Genomic DNA, 13149 nt, shown 5'->3' with positions numbered 1-13149 from the left:
TTTCATACATCATGCTCACCAGATGGTAGAGTTCTGTCAGGACTGGCTCTCCCACGGCTGTCAGTAGTTCCAATGGAATATTGTCTACTCCGGGGGCTTTGTTTCGACTCAGGTATTTCAGTGCTCTGTCAAACTCTTCACGCAGTATCATATCTCCCATTTCATCTTCATCTACATCCTCTTCCATTTCCATAATATTGTCCTCAAGTACATCGCCCTTGTATAGACCCTCTATATACTCCTTCCACCTTTCTGCTTTCCCTTCTTTGCTTAGAACTGGGTTTCCATCTGAGCTCTTGATATTCATACAAGTCCTTCTCTTATCTCCAAAGGTCTCTTTAATTTCCCTGTAGGTAGTATCTATCTTACCCCTAGTGAGATAAGCCTCTACATCCTTACATTTGTCCTCTAGCCATCCCTGCTTAGCCATTTTGCACTTCCTGTCGATCTCATTTTTGAGACGTTTGTATTCCTTTTTGCCTGCTTCATTTACTGCATTTTTATATTTTCTCCTTTCATCAATTAAATTCAATATTTCTTCTGTTACCCAAGGATTTCTACTAGCCCTTGTCTTTTTACCTATTTGATCCTCTGCTGCCTTCACTACTTCATCCCTCAAAGCTACCCACTCTTCTTCTACTGTATTTCTTTCCCCCATTCCTGTCAATTGTTCCCTTATGCTCTCCCTGAAACTCTGTACAACCTCTGGTTTAGTCAGTTTATCCAGGTCTCATCTCCTTAAAATCATTAGCTACGTAAATTGTAAAATAATATTCATCACTTATGTGAAGCTCACCTGCCAGGAAGGAAATATTGTGTCAAAACATGCAAATGGGTGAAAAGATGAAAATTGCAGCATTGCTTTATTTGTTCCTGGTTAAGCTTATTCACATGTTTAATGACAACTAATATAAGTCATTCATTTTGTGACATCGTATTCCATTTTCATCTTTCTTTCACAACCACTACCACCACCGCCACCCACCTTTTGCAGAAACAATTCCCTCTCTCAGGGAAAAGGAGCAGCAGATAAGGGGTGTGGGGGATGTAAGGTCATCATTTGCAGTCAAAATTTAACTAGTGACACCATAAAGTTGTGTCCTATATGCTATGCTGTACCTTTGAGTCATTTCACTCATGAACAAAGACAACACAGAAACTGTATGGAATAGTTTAAGGCTCTTTTAATGTCAGCTGAGAGTGGGGTTTGAGATGCACATGAATTATCAGGACTGGAAGCACTAAAAGGGAAAATGACAAATGCAAAATCTTTGTGTATGAGAACAAGAAAACTTGTGGTACCCTACTAGGTGCCTAGGAAGTTATATTTCAGCATACACCTAATGTCTGGCTGAATTCAAGTGGAAGAAAGGAAGGCACTGTATAATTCTTCATGAAAGTAGGTTGTCATTGCATGCATGCATCCATCCATCCACCCATTTAAATACGTGCAAGTTATCAAGAATTAAATCCAGGGAGTGGTCATGTGTTGTGTTAGTGCAACAGTTCCCTTGTATCAAGTTGATATTTCTGTTAATCACACTTGGCTGGAACCATAAAATACTGCTGATACCGTGTGCCCAACAGTAGGCAGAACTTTCAGACCACCAAATCCAGTGGGTCTTTTTTTGGATGTTTAATCTTATGGGGTTCTGGTTTACATATGTACCATTATAATAAATTAAGATGTTCTTCTATCTTGGGTCTCATGTATTCTTAAAAATCCAGTGTGTGCAGCCTCAGTACTGTTGCTCTCCAAGTATTTTCCAGTTGTTGGTCATTTTAAGGTCCTGAAGCTCATTTTCTTTCATATCCGTAACAGTTCCCATCGATTACCAATAAAATTTGTAGTTTCTGAGTTTTACGTAAGTTTTCTGCAGTTGAGTAAAAAATTCTGTGATTTTAAACTTACTAAGCAATTGTCTATGCCACCTACTTCTTTCTCATGACTGTGAGACTTATCTGGCAGTTCAAAAGCTGTGCATTGGTAGGTTTAAGAAAATATTAATTAAGCTTTCTTGATTAGCAATGCAGTATCTGCTTGCCTGATGAAGTTCACATACAGGACACAATAGCTGTACCTTGTACATGCAATGCTTGACAATTTCCATTTGTCACCAATAACAAACACTACAAGAACATAACCATCTCCCACATGGAACGTACAACTCTGGTGAGCATATGTAGGGCTCCATGCCTTTCCAGTACTATTCTCTTCTCCATACTGGAAGTGTAACCTTGGGAGGAGTGTCCTGTATAATTAACCCCTGCCCCCCCCCCCCCCCCCAACCTGTGGTGGCCAGTAATGAACAAAGGGAAGTCCGGCTTTCTGAGTTATGGTTTGGAAAATGCCACCAGTGTTCTGTTACTTTAAATTCTGAACACGCTCCAGTGACCACTGTGGGGGATGATCGTGCAAGATTGTATGTTTTGGACACTGAGGATTGTATAAATGTCTGTATAAAAATCCTCAATCTCAAGCAGGGTTGAATATCAATTCGATAGATGGCTATTTAGACAAGTCATTAGTAGAGAACCTTAAGGAAACCTTCTGCATTTCAGCCTTAGTCAGCCAAGTGAAGCTCTGCTGGGATGGGGCTGTATAGATCCATAGTTATAGTGCGAACAGTGTGGAACCTCACACAAAAACAGATCGCTCAATGGTAAGAATGTGCTGTTAGAATGACCAGCTGCACACAAGTAAGAGGGTCCCCCAAAGGAGACGACATGCAACCACATTAAGAGCATCCAACCTCAATAGTTGTAACAGGGCACAAATTTGTCAAAAAGTCTTAATTGTGGCAAAGTGAGTTAAGGGATGCACTGAGTCTCTTAGTCAACAAAATGTTAGTGTGTTTATAGAACTATAAAGCCAGTCAAGCAACTTCATAAAGGGATGCTTTTGGTTGAAACTGCCACATCTAGACAAGCAAACACACTTCTGAACTATAGGGAATTTGGTCAGTACACTACGGCAGTAGAAAAGCACAACACACTTAGCTTCAGTAATGGCATCAAACTCCACAGAGAATGAGGAATACGATGTTTTGAGTGAATGGAAACTGCAGAAGACTACCCTCTTTGATTCTAACTTTGTTTGCATGCACTTCCACAGCACAGAAAGGCTTATTAGACTGATGGTGAGTCCTAGTGACCCAGCCTGAACCTTGGCTATAAAAGTCAAAGATATGGTCACACCACAAGAGGATACAATAGCTAGGTAACACGTGGGAAAGATGCCCACGAAGCTGGATCATTATACTCAATGCCAGGCTTTAGAGTGAGTTACTCAAGTAATTACAAAGAAAGGGAAATTCAAGAAATTAGAGTGAACGTAGCTAAAGCGTTTCTGTTGCCATGCAAATGTGGATAACTGTTTTTGACACAAGTAAATGTACATCCAATAATAGCTGTGTTACTAAGCCTGCAGGTGCTCCTAAGCCAGTTCTAGCAAAGGTCACTTTCAAAATGCAGACATAACCCTCAGCCACAAAGCTAAATGCACTGAACAGTTTAATCTTAGCCAAAGATCCTAACCACAAGAACAAAATGCAAAATCCTTACCAAGGAAGAGGCAAAACTAAAAGAAACCTTGCTTGAAACAGAGGAGGAAATATCATTGTCAACAAAGCTTTGTCTGAATTGAAGCTGGATACTAATGCTGATTATGCAGATCCATCATTCTTCTCTCCAATCTGTGTCCAGCATGTGTCACAAAGGGGGAGGGGAGGGGGAGGGTGGGAGGGAGAGAGAAGGGGAAGGAGCACCCTTACCTGATCATTCTGATTAATAGTTCCTATACTGAAATATAATGTAAATAATTTAAGTACATGTGTTGCAGAACTGAAGCTTTTAAAGGAGTATAGGCCCTTGTCTGTACATAAGACACATTCGAAGTCTTGAAGCAACACTGTGCTTCTACGGCTACACCATTCACAAGGAGGATGATGCAAGTCATGAGAGGCTGAGGGTGGAGTGGTGGTATTTGTCCATAATGCATACCATTCTGTATCTTTTTACCCACATCACTCACATTCCAGAAATAGCTGTCCCTCGCGAACATGTGGATAATGAGGCTGTTGAGGACCTCATCCACAAATGCCATCCCTCTCTCCTCCTGCGAGATTTCACTGAGTGCCATGTGCAGTGGGCCTATACAGAAAGTTGTCTTGGAAGCCAAAGATAGGAATGATGGTGCACCGTACATATAAGCTCCATGGCTGTTGTTGCCCCTGATGAAGCCAGTGTGGATTTTCGGATGCATTTTAAGCAAATTTACATTAGCATGATGAGTAAACGTCGCCCCAATGGTAAAGAGCACATGTTGGGAAAATGTAGGGTCATCTCTCAGTTGCTGAAGTTCTGTAAAACATTCAAAATCATGGTTGTCTAGTGCTTGAGGTAGTGACAGATGATAGGTATAGAAATTCTGTTGATGCAGGATGCGAATGACACTCATCTGACTCATTCCACACTCCTTAGCAACATGGGTCGTACCACTGTGTGGATTCGTGGGATTGTAGGCAGAACAGTATTTTAGTGTTGTCAGTTGCAGTCTTCTTTCTTGCCCTCTTTTTGACATTACAGCAGCCTGTCCGCACTAGCAATCTTAATTATTTGCGCAGTTACCTGATGTGTTGGTCATTTGTGATCTGAATCAATAGCTCTGTACTGCTGTACTGTTTTTGTGGCATTTCTTTTATATTCACCTTATAAAAGTAGTGTATCCAACTTCTCATTGGTTTACACATCTGCATCTAATGAATGTTGAAGCAGAAATAAGTGGCTTGCAGTGCAGATAAACATACAGGAAAATGCGTTGACATTATGACAGTGTAGCGTGAGAGCTGTACATGCCAGTGTTTGCACTAATGTTGATTCTGGCCCCCCTTGCTCTCAAACTCTAGGAAATTTCTCGAATTTTTTGGTGGCATATTTCAATGTCAGCATAGACAAATGCCACATCACTTGTAATTGTCTTCTCAAGAGCTAATGAATGCAGTTATATATAGTATAAGTTTCCATTTTAAAAAAATGTACTTGCTTCGGTATCTCTGTTGGCATCAATGCTAAAAACATACATGCACCTCGGTGCTGTAACCTTTTGCCAAAAACCATATTTCAATATGTGTAACCAATCGCGAAGTAAAAGGAGTGTTAAGACTTCTCACCCTTTACCAGGTGTACCGGTATGATATGAGCATTTTTTGTTGTTGTGAAATTGAAACACTAATTTTGAATTGAAAAGTAAAAACATTTTATTCAAAGTACTGACCATTGCTTTCTATACATTTTGACCACCTTTCTGGCAATTTGTTGACACTGCGCCAACAGAAATGCTCGTCTTTTGAAGCAAACCAATCAGACACCCAAGTTTCGACTTCTTCGTAGGAATCGAAGTGTTCCTCAGCCAATGCGTGTCACATTGATGAAAACAAATGGTAGTCAGAAGGGGCCAAGTCTGGTGAATATGGCAGGTGGGATAGCAGCTCCCAGCCAAGTGTTTTGATTGTATCCTGAACCAGTTTTGCTTTGTGTGCAGGTGCATTGTCGTGTAAAAAAATTACTTTGCCATGTCTTCTGGCCTATTCTGATCTTTCTTCCGATCAATGGATAGTTCAAATTGAGCATTTGTTGTATGTAGTGATTAGTATTCACAGTTCCACTGGGTTTTAGAAGCTCATGATACACCACACCTTTCTGATCCCACCAAACACAGAGCATTGTCTTCTTGCCGAATTGATCTGGTTTTGCAGTCGATGTTGATGGTTGTCCCGGATTAACCCAAGATTTTTCCCATTTAGGATTCTTAAAATAAATAAATTTTTCATCGCCAGTAACAATTCGATGCAAAACTGATTTTCTTTCATGTTGATTTGACAAATGGTTTTTTGGTTTTCCATCTCTCTTTCATTCAATTCATGTGGCACCCATTTTCCACACTTCTGGATCTTTCCCATAGCTTGTTGTGCAACATTTAGCATTGCTGCCATTTGCATCTGGCTCAAAGTATCATCTTCATCCAATATTGCTTGCAGTTCGGCATCTTCGAACTTTTTTGGTGGTCTTCCACGTTCTTAATTTCTTACATCAAAATCATTATTTCTGAACTGTTGCAACCATCTTTTGCATGTTGCTTCTGATACAGCATGATCGCCATATGCCTTGACAAGCATTCGATGCAACTCTGCAGCACTATTTTTCAAATGAAAACAAAAAATTAATGCTTTCCGCAAATCATCACTTTCTGGTACAAAATTCAACATTGTTAACTTGATGAAAACATGAAACTTCCTGGCAGATTAAAACTGTGTGCCCGACCGAGACTCAAACTCGGGACCTTTGCCTTTCACGGGCAAGTGCTCTACCATCTGAGCTACCGAAGCACGACTCACGCTCGGTACTCACAGCTTTACTTCTGCCAGTATCTCGTCTTCTACCTTACAAACTTTACAGAAGCTCTCCTGCGAACCTTGCAGAGCTAGCACTCCTGAAAGAAAGGATATAGCAGAGACATGGCTTAGCCACAGCCTGGGGGATGTTTCCAGAATGAGATTTTTCACTCTGCAGCGGAGTGTGCGCTGATATGAAACTTCCTGGCAGATTAAAACTGTGTGCCCGACCGAGCACACAGTTTTAACCGGTCGGGCACACAGTTTTAATCTGCCAGGAAGTTTCATATCAGCGCACACTCTGCTGCAGAGTGAAAAATCTCATTCTGATGAAAACATGTTTGTTCCATGACTCGATGTATACTAAATATCTTCGACAGATGTCATACCAACCAAACAAAAAAATTTTTGACTTGTTCACAACAAATGTTCCCTATCGACACATTTGTATCTTAACGCTCATTTCATACCTGTACACCTGGTATATGCATGCCTCATGTTACACACAACTCCCTACTCTCCTTAATTGCAGATGTCTCTTGGGCAATTGTTTCCTATGATTTAGTTAATTGATACTTTCTACTTCCGTGTGTAACATAAAACTAATTCTTTTTCTTCTTTTATAGTTGTTTGAAGTTTCTGTGCCACGCTTTCCCTCACTTTGTATTTACAGTCTTGCTACTAAAAGCTCTGAAATTGGCCAAGAAAAATGAAATAAACTGACAGTTAATTGTGAGAGCAAGAAAATAATTGTGAAAAGTGTAGTTTTCAATAAATTTGTGAAAAATGGATGCATCTACAATTTAGTTTATTCTGAATCACATTGTGGCTAGTCATTTTTGGCAGCGAAACTTGGCAGATATGCTAATGTGTTAATGCAGAACCGATTTACGCTAGGGGGAAAAAGGTTTCAGTTTTGGCCGAGAGGTGCAAATATGGTACTGTGAATGCAAGAAAGTCATTTAGAAGTGCTTCCATATGTAATTGATTGGAATGGGACACGGGCAGAAAAGGTCAAACAAATGAGAAAGGCATAATGTTGACTTCATTATTAACTGATGCTTTGCTCAATATGAGCACCGAAGATGTAAAGGGGACGCTGCAGCTATAAAACGATGTGATCAACATTTGGTCACAGCAGGTCTGACAGAACCTGAACAATTTATTCCTGTGTCAGGTAGAGACCTAACATGTCCATGGTAAAGGCATCCATTTAGATATGCCCAGAGCCAAAAGTCACATGCATTCAAGTCAGATGATAATCACAGACCATGTGTTGGGAAGCTCTGGAGATAACATTCATGGAAGGTTGAATTAAACAGATCATTCACTGGGATAGTGACATGAGGTGTTGCCCCATCTTCGTGAAAACAATAGTTACACTTTTCTAATTCAGGAATCACTTGGTGTACAAGGAAGTTTTGATGCTGTGCAGTTAGTCACAGTACATCTGGCAGGCCTTCTGAGTATATTCTCTTCACAGAAGAATGGACTGAGAATGAAAGTGCTTGTGAATCTATACCACACTCACATAAGGCTAGTACAGTGACTGATTGTGCACAGCACACGGTTTCACAGTACACAGACTTCGGCAGGTCTGTGTATTCATTGCACTCTGCAGTGTAAAATGTGCATTGACCCACCATAGAATATTTCTCGGTCATATATTGTCTGTTTCAGTCCATGCCAGAAAATGAAGAGCATATCCAGAATGTTGTTGCGGATCTTGAGGTTTCTGTTCTCTGGATCTTGTATGGGTACCAGTGTAATATAGATGCCAAAACTTTCTGGCCATGGAATGGACCAGGGCAGACACTTGCTGCATGCTCGGTTACAGTAGAAGCTATCTCGTCTTGACCTTCACTGGGATAGGACACATTCTTCTTCTAGGTGCCACAGCAACCTCACCTGTGTTTATGAATTCCACTATAGTCTTCTTTAAACCATTTAATGACATCGGGACTCTCCAGATGTTTGTCGGCAATATTCTTTCAATATGGCACTGTAATTGCTGCTGTTCACATAAAACAGTTTCACTAACAGCGCATAGAATCTCTTCCGAATAGCCGTACTATTCATTCACGTTATGGCTTGTCTGACAGTTATATAAATGTTGTGCCGAACCAGATTTGCCCCTGGTGGCCACAATTGGATCTGATGTTTTTTTCCGATGTAAATTGGTTTTGCATTAACACATTAGTGTATCTACCAGTTTTCATTGCCATATGATAACTACAGCCCACACTGTACCTCCGTGAGTAGCTTCACTGTAATTATAACCACTTGGTATCTCCCCTTTGCCATACTGTGTATCCTATCCACTGCTATATCGTGAACAGCCTTTTATCATACACTGCTAAATGCGGGCCACTCCTACACTTCACCATACCTCTATATGTATACTCCGAAAGCCACATTATGGTGTGTGACAGAGGACATTATGTACTGCTGTGACGTTGCTCTTTACCTTTTCGTCACAATTGGTCAGCGAGAAGAAAGCTAGTTGATAAGCCTCCACATGATGACAGATCTCTGTAATTTTACCTTCATGATCTTTTCATGAGATGTATGTAGGGGGAAGCAATACACTGGTTAGCTTTTCTTGGAACACGCACTCAAAGAATTGTAGCTGTAAACCATACCATTTGGCCCATCGTCTCTCTTGCAGTGTCTGCTTCTGGAGTTGGTTGATCATCTCCACAAAACATTTTTGATTACTAAATGAACCTGTAATGACGCTTGCTGGTCTTTTGTGGATATTCTGTTTCCTTTATCAATCCCGTCTGGTCAGATTGATGAGCAATATTGAAGCATTGTCAAACAAAGGTTTCTAAGCTACCTTCATTGTGGGTGTACTGCACTTCATACAGATTTGTCTAATGAATCTCTGGTATCTGCCTCACCTGTGGTCGGTTTTACATGGCCAATCCACTTCAAATCACTTGATACACATACTCCCAGGTGTTAAATTAATCGTACAGTAAAGGATTTTTATGCATATTTATGTGCTTTATGTTAAGTGTTCAATAGGATTATCTGCGTAAATCCCCAGAACTTCGAACACTATCTACTACGTTATTTATGTATATTGTGAAAAGTAATAGTCCTACAACACTTCCTTGGGGTACGCCCAAAGCTGCTTTCACACCTTAAGATACCTATCCTTTAAGAATGACATGCTGTTCTGTTTGCTAGGAACCTTTCAGTAAAATTCATATAGTCTGATATTTTGTATGCTTGCATTTTGTTCATTAGGCAGCAGTGCGGAGCTGTATCTAATGCCATGTGGTACACAAGTCAAGGAGCATGTTATGATCTTCTGTTTTCACATAAAGTTTGTCTTGCTGTTTTTGTCGTCATTCCATCTTCTGTTTGGTCATACCCTTGACCTTTTCTCAAGAGAAATCCAACAGAAAATCTACTTAGTCCATCTCTCATATTTTTGTCTCACTACAGACACAGCCCATGTTCATCGTGTGTGTTAACAATTTGTTAAACATTGATTAAATGGTAAATATTCGTATCAGTCTTGGTGTAAAAAATGTCATTTTGACATTGGTGTAAGCTTGTACAAAATTTTTGTTTCCTAATGGAATTATGATTTTCTTGCCTCAGGCAAATGCATGCTCCATTCTGTTTGAAGGAACGTACAATTTTTCAAATTTTTTTCCACTTTGCGTCTTCATCAGAATTGGTAAATAGAATAACTAGGCACCGAGGCATCCTCTAATTGTTCCAGTTTTGTTACAAGGGAGTTCAGAAATTTTATTTCCATTTTGTGCATCATGTAATGTGACATGGATTTGGTGTAGTGTCTGCGAAGAGATTATCTAATCTTGCACCTTGTACCTGTGGCTGCAACTCTGATAATTGTTTGATTTTCTTCATCTGCATGCTATTTATGAATTAGGAATTGAATGGTGAAAGGGATTATACATTGCTTTTCCCCTTCATAAATGTAGTTAGTTTCTCATGTTTTCTTAGCATAATCATTGCATTCCATTTTTTTCTGTAATAAATGGAACTTTCCTTACCAGTTTACTGTTGGGCATCAGCATTGTTCGAGAAAGCTGTAAGGACAACAAAACTACCACAAATGAAATATATGTTACCACTAATTCTCCCTTTAGTTTACATTGTGCAGAAATATATACCCCCCAGAGATAAAAATTGATTATGAAGTGAGGTGCTTTCATTGCAGTAGTTAAGATACATAATTACCTGAAAGAGTATGCATGGCACTAGAGTGCTGTCTTTATCCTTTCACAGCTGGTTTTCTCTTGGAACAGAACTGTAAGTTATGTAGCATTCCATTCCAGAGTTGCATATGTTCCTATTCCTGTTACATCCTATTTTATATTATCACATATTCCCATTGCTTCTTATGGATATTAGAGGCTGGCAGCTGTTTTTATTTATTGTGTGATGGGTGCATCATGTTTTTCATATTTTGTCAGCTTCATTACATTTAGAAATCTGGGAAGGTCATAAAAAGCGACAGATAGGAATATTCAGTGAATTTCCTTTGTATATTTTTCATATTTAGAAGTATCCTGACAGTGATAAATATGTTACGGTCATATATAGACTTATTTACTAGAAGTGTCTATGATACTTAAACTGTATTATGAAAAAAATAGATTGCTACTCACCTTATAGCAGAGAGGTTGAGTTGCAGATATGCACAACAATATCAAACAAGTAAGCTTTCAGCCAAAAAGGCCTTCATTGGAATTGGACAAAACGCGCGCATACACACTAGCACACACAACCACAGATCAGTCTCTGGCTGCTGAAGCCAGATCAGTCTCGTCATCCAGAGGGTGTGTGCGTGCGTGCGTGCGTGTGCCTGTGCGCGTGTGTGTTATGTCTGATTACGATACGATGAAGGCCCTTTTGGCCAAAAACTTACTTGTTGGACAGTATTTTTGTTGTGCCTATCTGCAACTTGGACATCTCTGCTATATGGTGAGTAGCAATCTATCTTCTTTATAATATTGTCACTATTCCATCCTGAATTCTCCATTGTTTGATTATACATAAACTATGGTCATCTTGCAAGTGTCACACCATACCTGAAAATTTAAGGCATGTCTTCAAACGGTGTAACTAAATGAAAGAACCAAATGCACTGTTTTTGCGCTTGATTTAAACTGTTCAGAAACTGGTTTAGGAAAGTAATATATAAAAGACAGTGGTTGATTTCCATTGAGAGGGATATTGTGCATTTTCCAACAATAAAACTAAATAATGAGCAGTGGGGACTAAAAAATTACATTAACTAGTTTTCCTGTAAAGCCTTTTTAGTAAGTTGTGTACAATACCCACTGATTAAAATTAGTCAAAGTACCATCAGTATAGTAGTGTTTAAAAGTAGTCAAATTTTTATTGTGTAGTGGACATTTGAGTATTTCTCCCACATTGTTCCTCCGTACTGCCCTAGTTATTTGTCCTACAATGGAATTAGATTTCTGATTGTAACTATTCTGCTCTTCAGTGAAATGTACCTCACATCTTTAAAAACTGAGGAACGCATTGTATTTGTTATTAAGTACTTGTGTTTAATCTGTTTTCAGGTATTACTTGGGCCAAACTCGGCTGTATCAGGAACCATGGGTTTATTGCCACCAGTGCCACGATAATGATAACCTAATTGAACACTTCTGGGAAAGACATCAGTAACGAGGCAGTACAATGAGCCACTGTGTCAACAAGACAGAAGTTGTTAAATTTCTGTAGTATCCCAAGTTGTACATTTGCTTGATGTATAGTTTTTTACATTACCGTGTTAAAATTTTTTATGTGTAACAACACGCACTGTCTCATACTGAGAACTTTTGTAAATTTATTTCTTGGTATGTTTGATTGCGTGATACCTGAATTTGTTTTATCAGTATGTTAATTTTTTTCTAAGAGCGTTACTCCTCAATTTATAAAGTGTTAGAACACTACAGACACATGACTATATGGTCGAATTTGTAGCATAGCCAGTAAAATTAAAATAGTTGTATTGAAACATCTACATTGGTTCTTGGCATATCGCATCCAAGGTAGTTAATGAAATTGGTTGCCAGCGTTATGGCAAAGGCAATTTCCCAATCAGCATTTTACCTCATTTGGTAATCCAATTGCAGAATAAAGTAATTGCAGAGTGACTGATCACACTGTATGTTACTAATATATAACCAATCTAAAATCAGCTTAAAAAAGTAAGTGTTTGGTGTATCCATGTAACATTTTGTGTTATTGTATGCATGTGAGTGTGTGTGTGTGCGCCATATCACGAACTTTGATGTCAGTATGTCAGATAAATATAATTTACAAAAAACTGGAGTGTTCTGGAATTAACAGAATGTTTTCAGAAACAACATAAAATATTGTGTAACTTAAAATCCCCACCATGTAGAGAAAATGTTATTTCCTTATCAATATTATGTAAATGATATATTAGATTACATAAACAGATGTCATTAAACATTCTGTTCACTTTGTACAAGTTAATAAAACTGTTTCCAGTGTTGGAGTACAATGGCCTAAAGTAACTATGGCTGCAGTCATGATTAGGACATTTTCTGTTATTGTAAAACTTAAGTGATGAGCTGTATTTCATTAAGCACTTGGCGACAGCTTTACTCTGTCACTCACTTGCTGTGGAAATTTGTAGTAATCTTTCAACAGATAGATAAATACAGAAGTATAATCTTGATGGAATATGAAGAAGTCCTTTGCTCATGCATGTATTGAACAGTGTAGTGAA

General features: G+C 39.0%; 1 protein-coding gene across 2 annotated transcripts in view; it reads left to right on the top strand.

Moving 5' to 3' along the window:
• Positions 1-12934, top strand: part of LOC126461182 (mitochondrial import receptor subunit TOM22 homolog) — a 54241-nt gene extending 41307 nt beyond the window's left edge. For both annotated transcript variants that reach the window (XM_050095977.1, XM_050095976.1), the window contains one exon: positions 11969-12934. In XM_050095977.1, coding sequence (XP_049951934.1) covers positions 11969-12034 — 66 coding nt within the window. In that variant the 3' untranslated portion in view covers positions 12035-12934. The remainder of the gene's footprint in view (positions 1-11968) is intronic.
• Positions 12935-13149: the final 215 nt, after the last annotated feature.

The sequence above is a fragment of the Schistocerca serialis genome, chromosome 1 (assembly GCF_023864345.2).
Source record: "Schistocerca serialis cubense isolate TAMUIC-IGC-003099 chromosome 1, iqSchSeri2.2, whole genome shotgun sequence".
Taxonomy (NCBI): domain Eukaryota; kingdom Metazoa; phylum Arthropoda; class Insecta; order Orthoptera; family Acrididae; genus Schistocerca; species Schistocerca serialis.
This window is presented reverse-complemented; position numbering and strand designations above follow the sequence as displayed.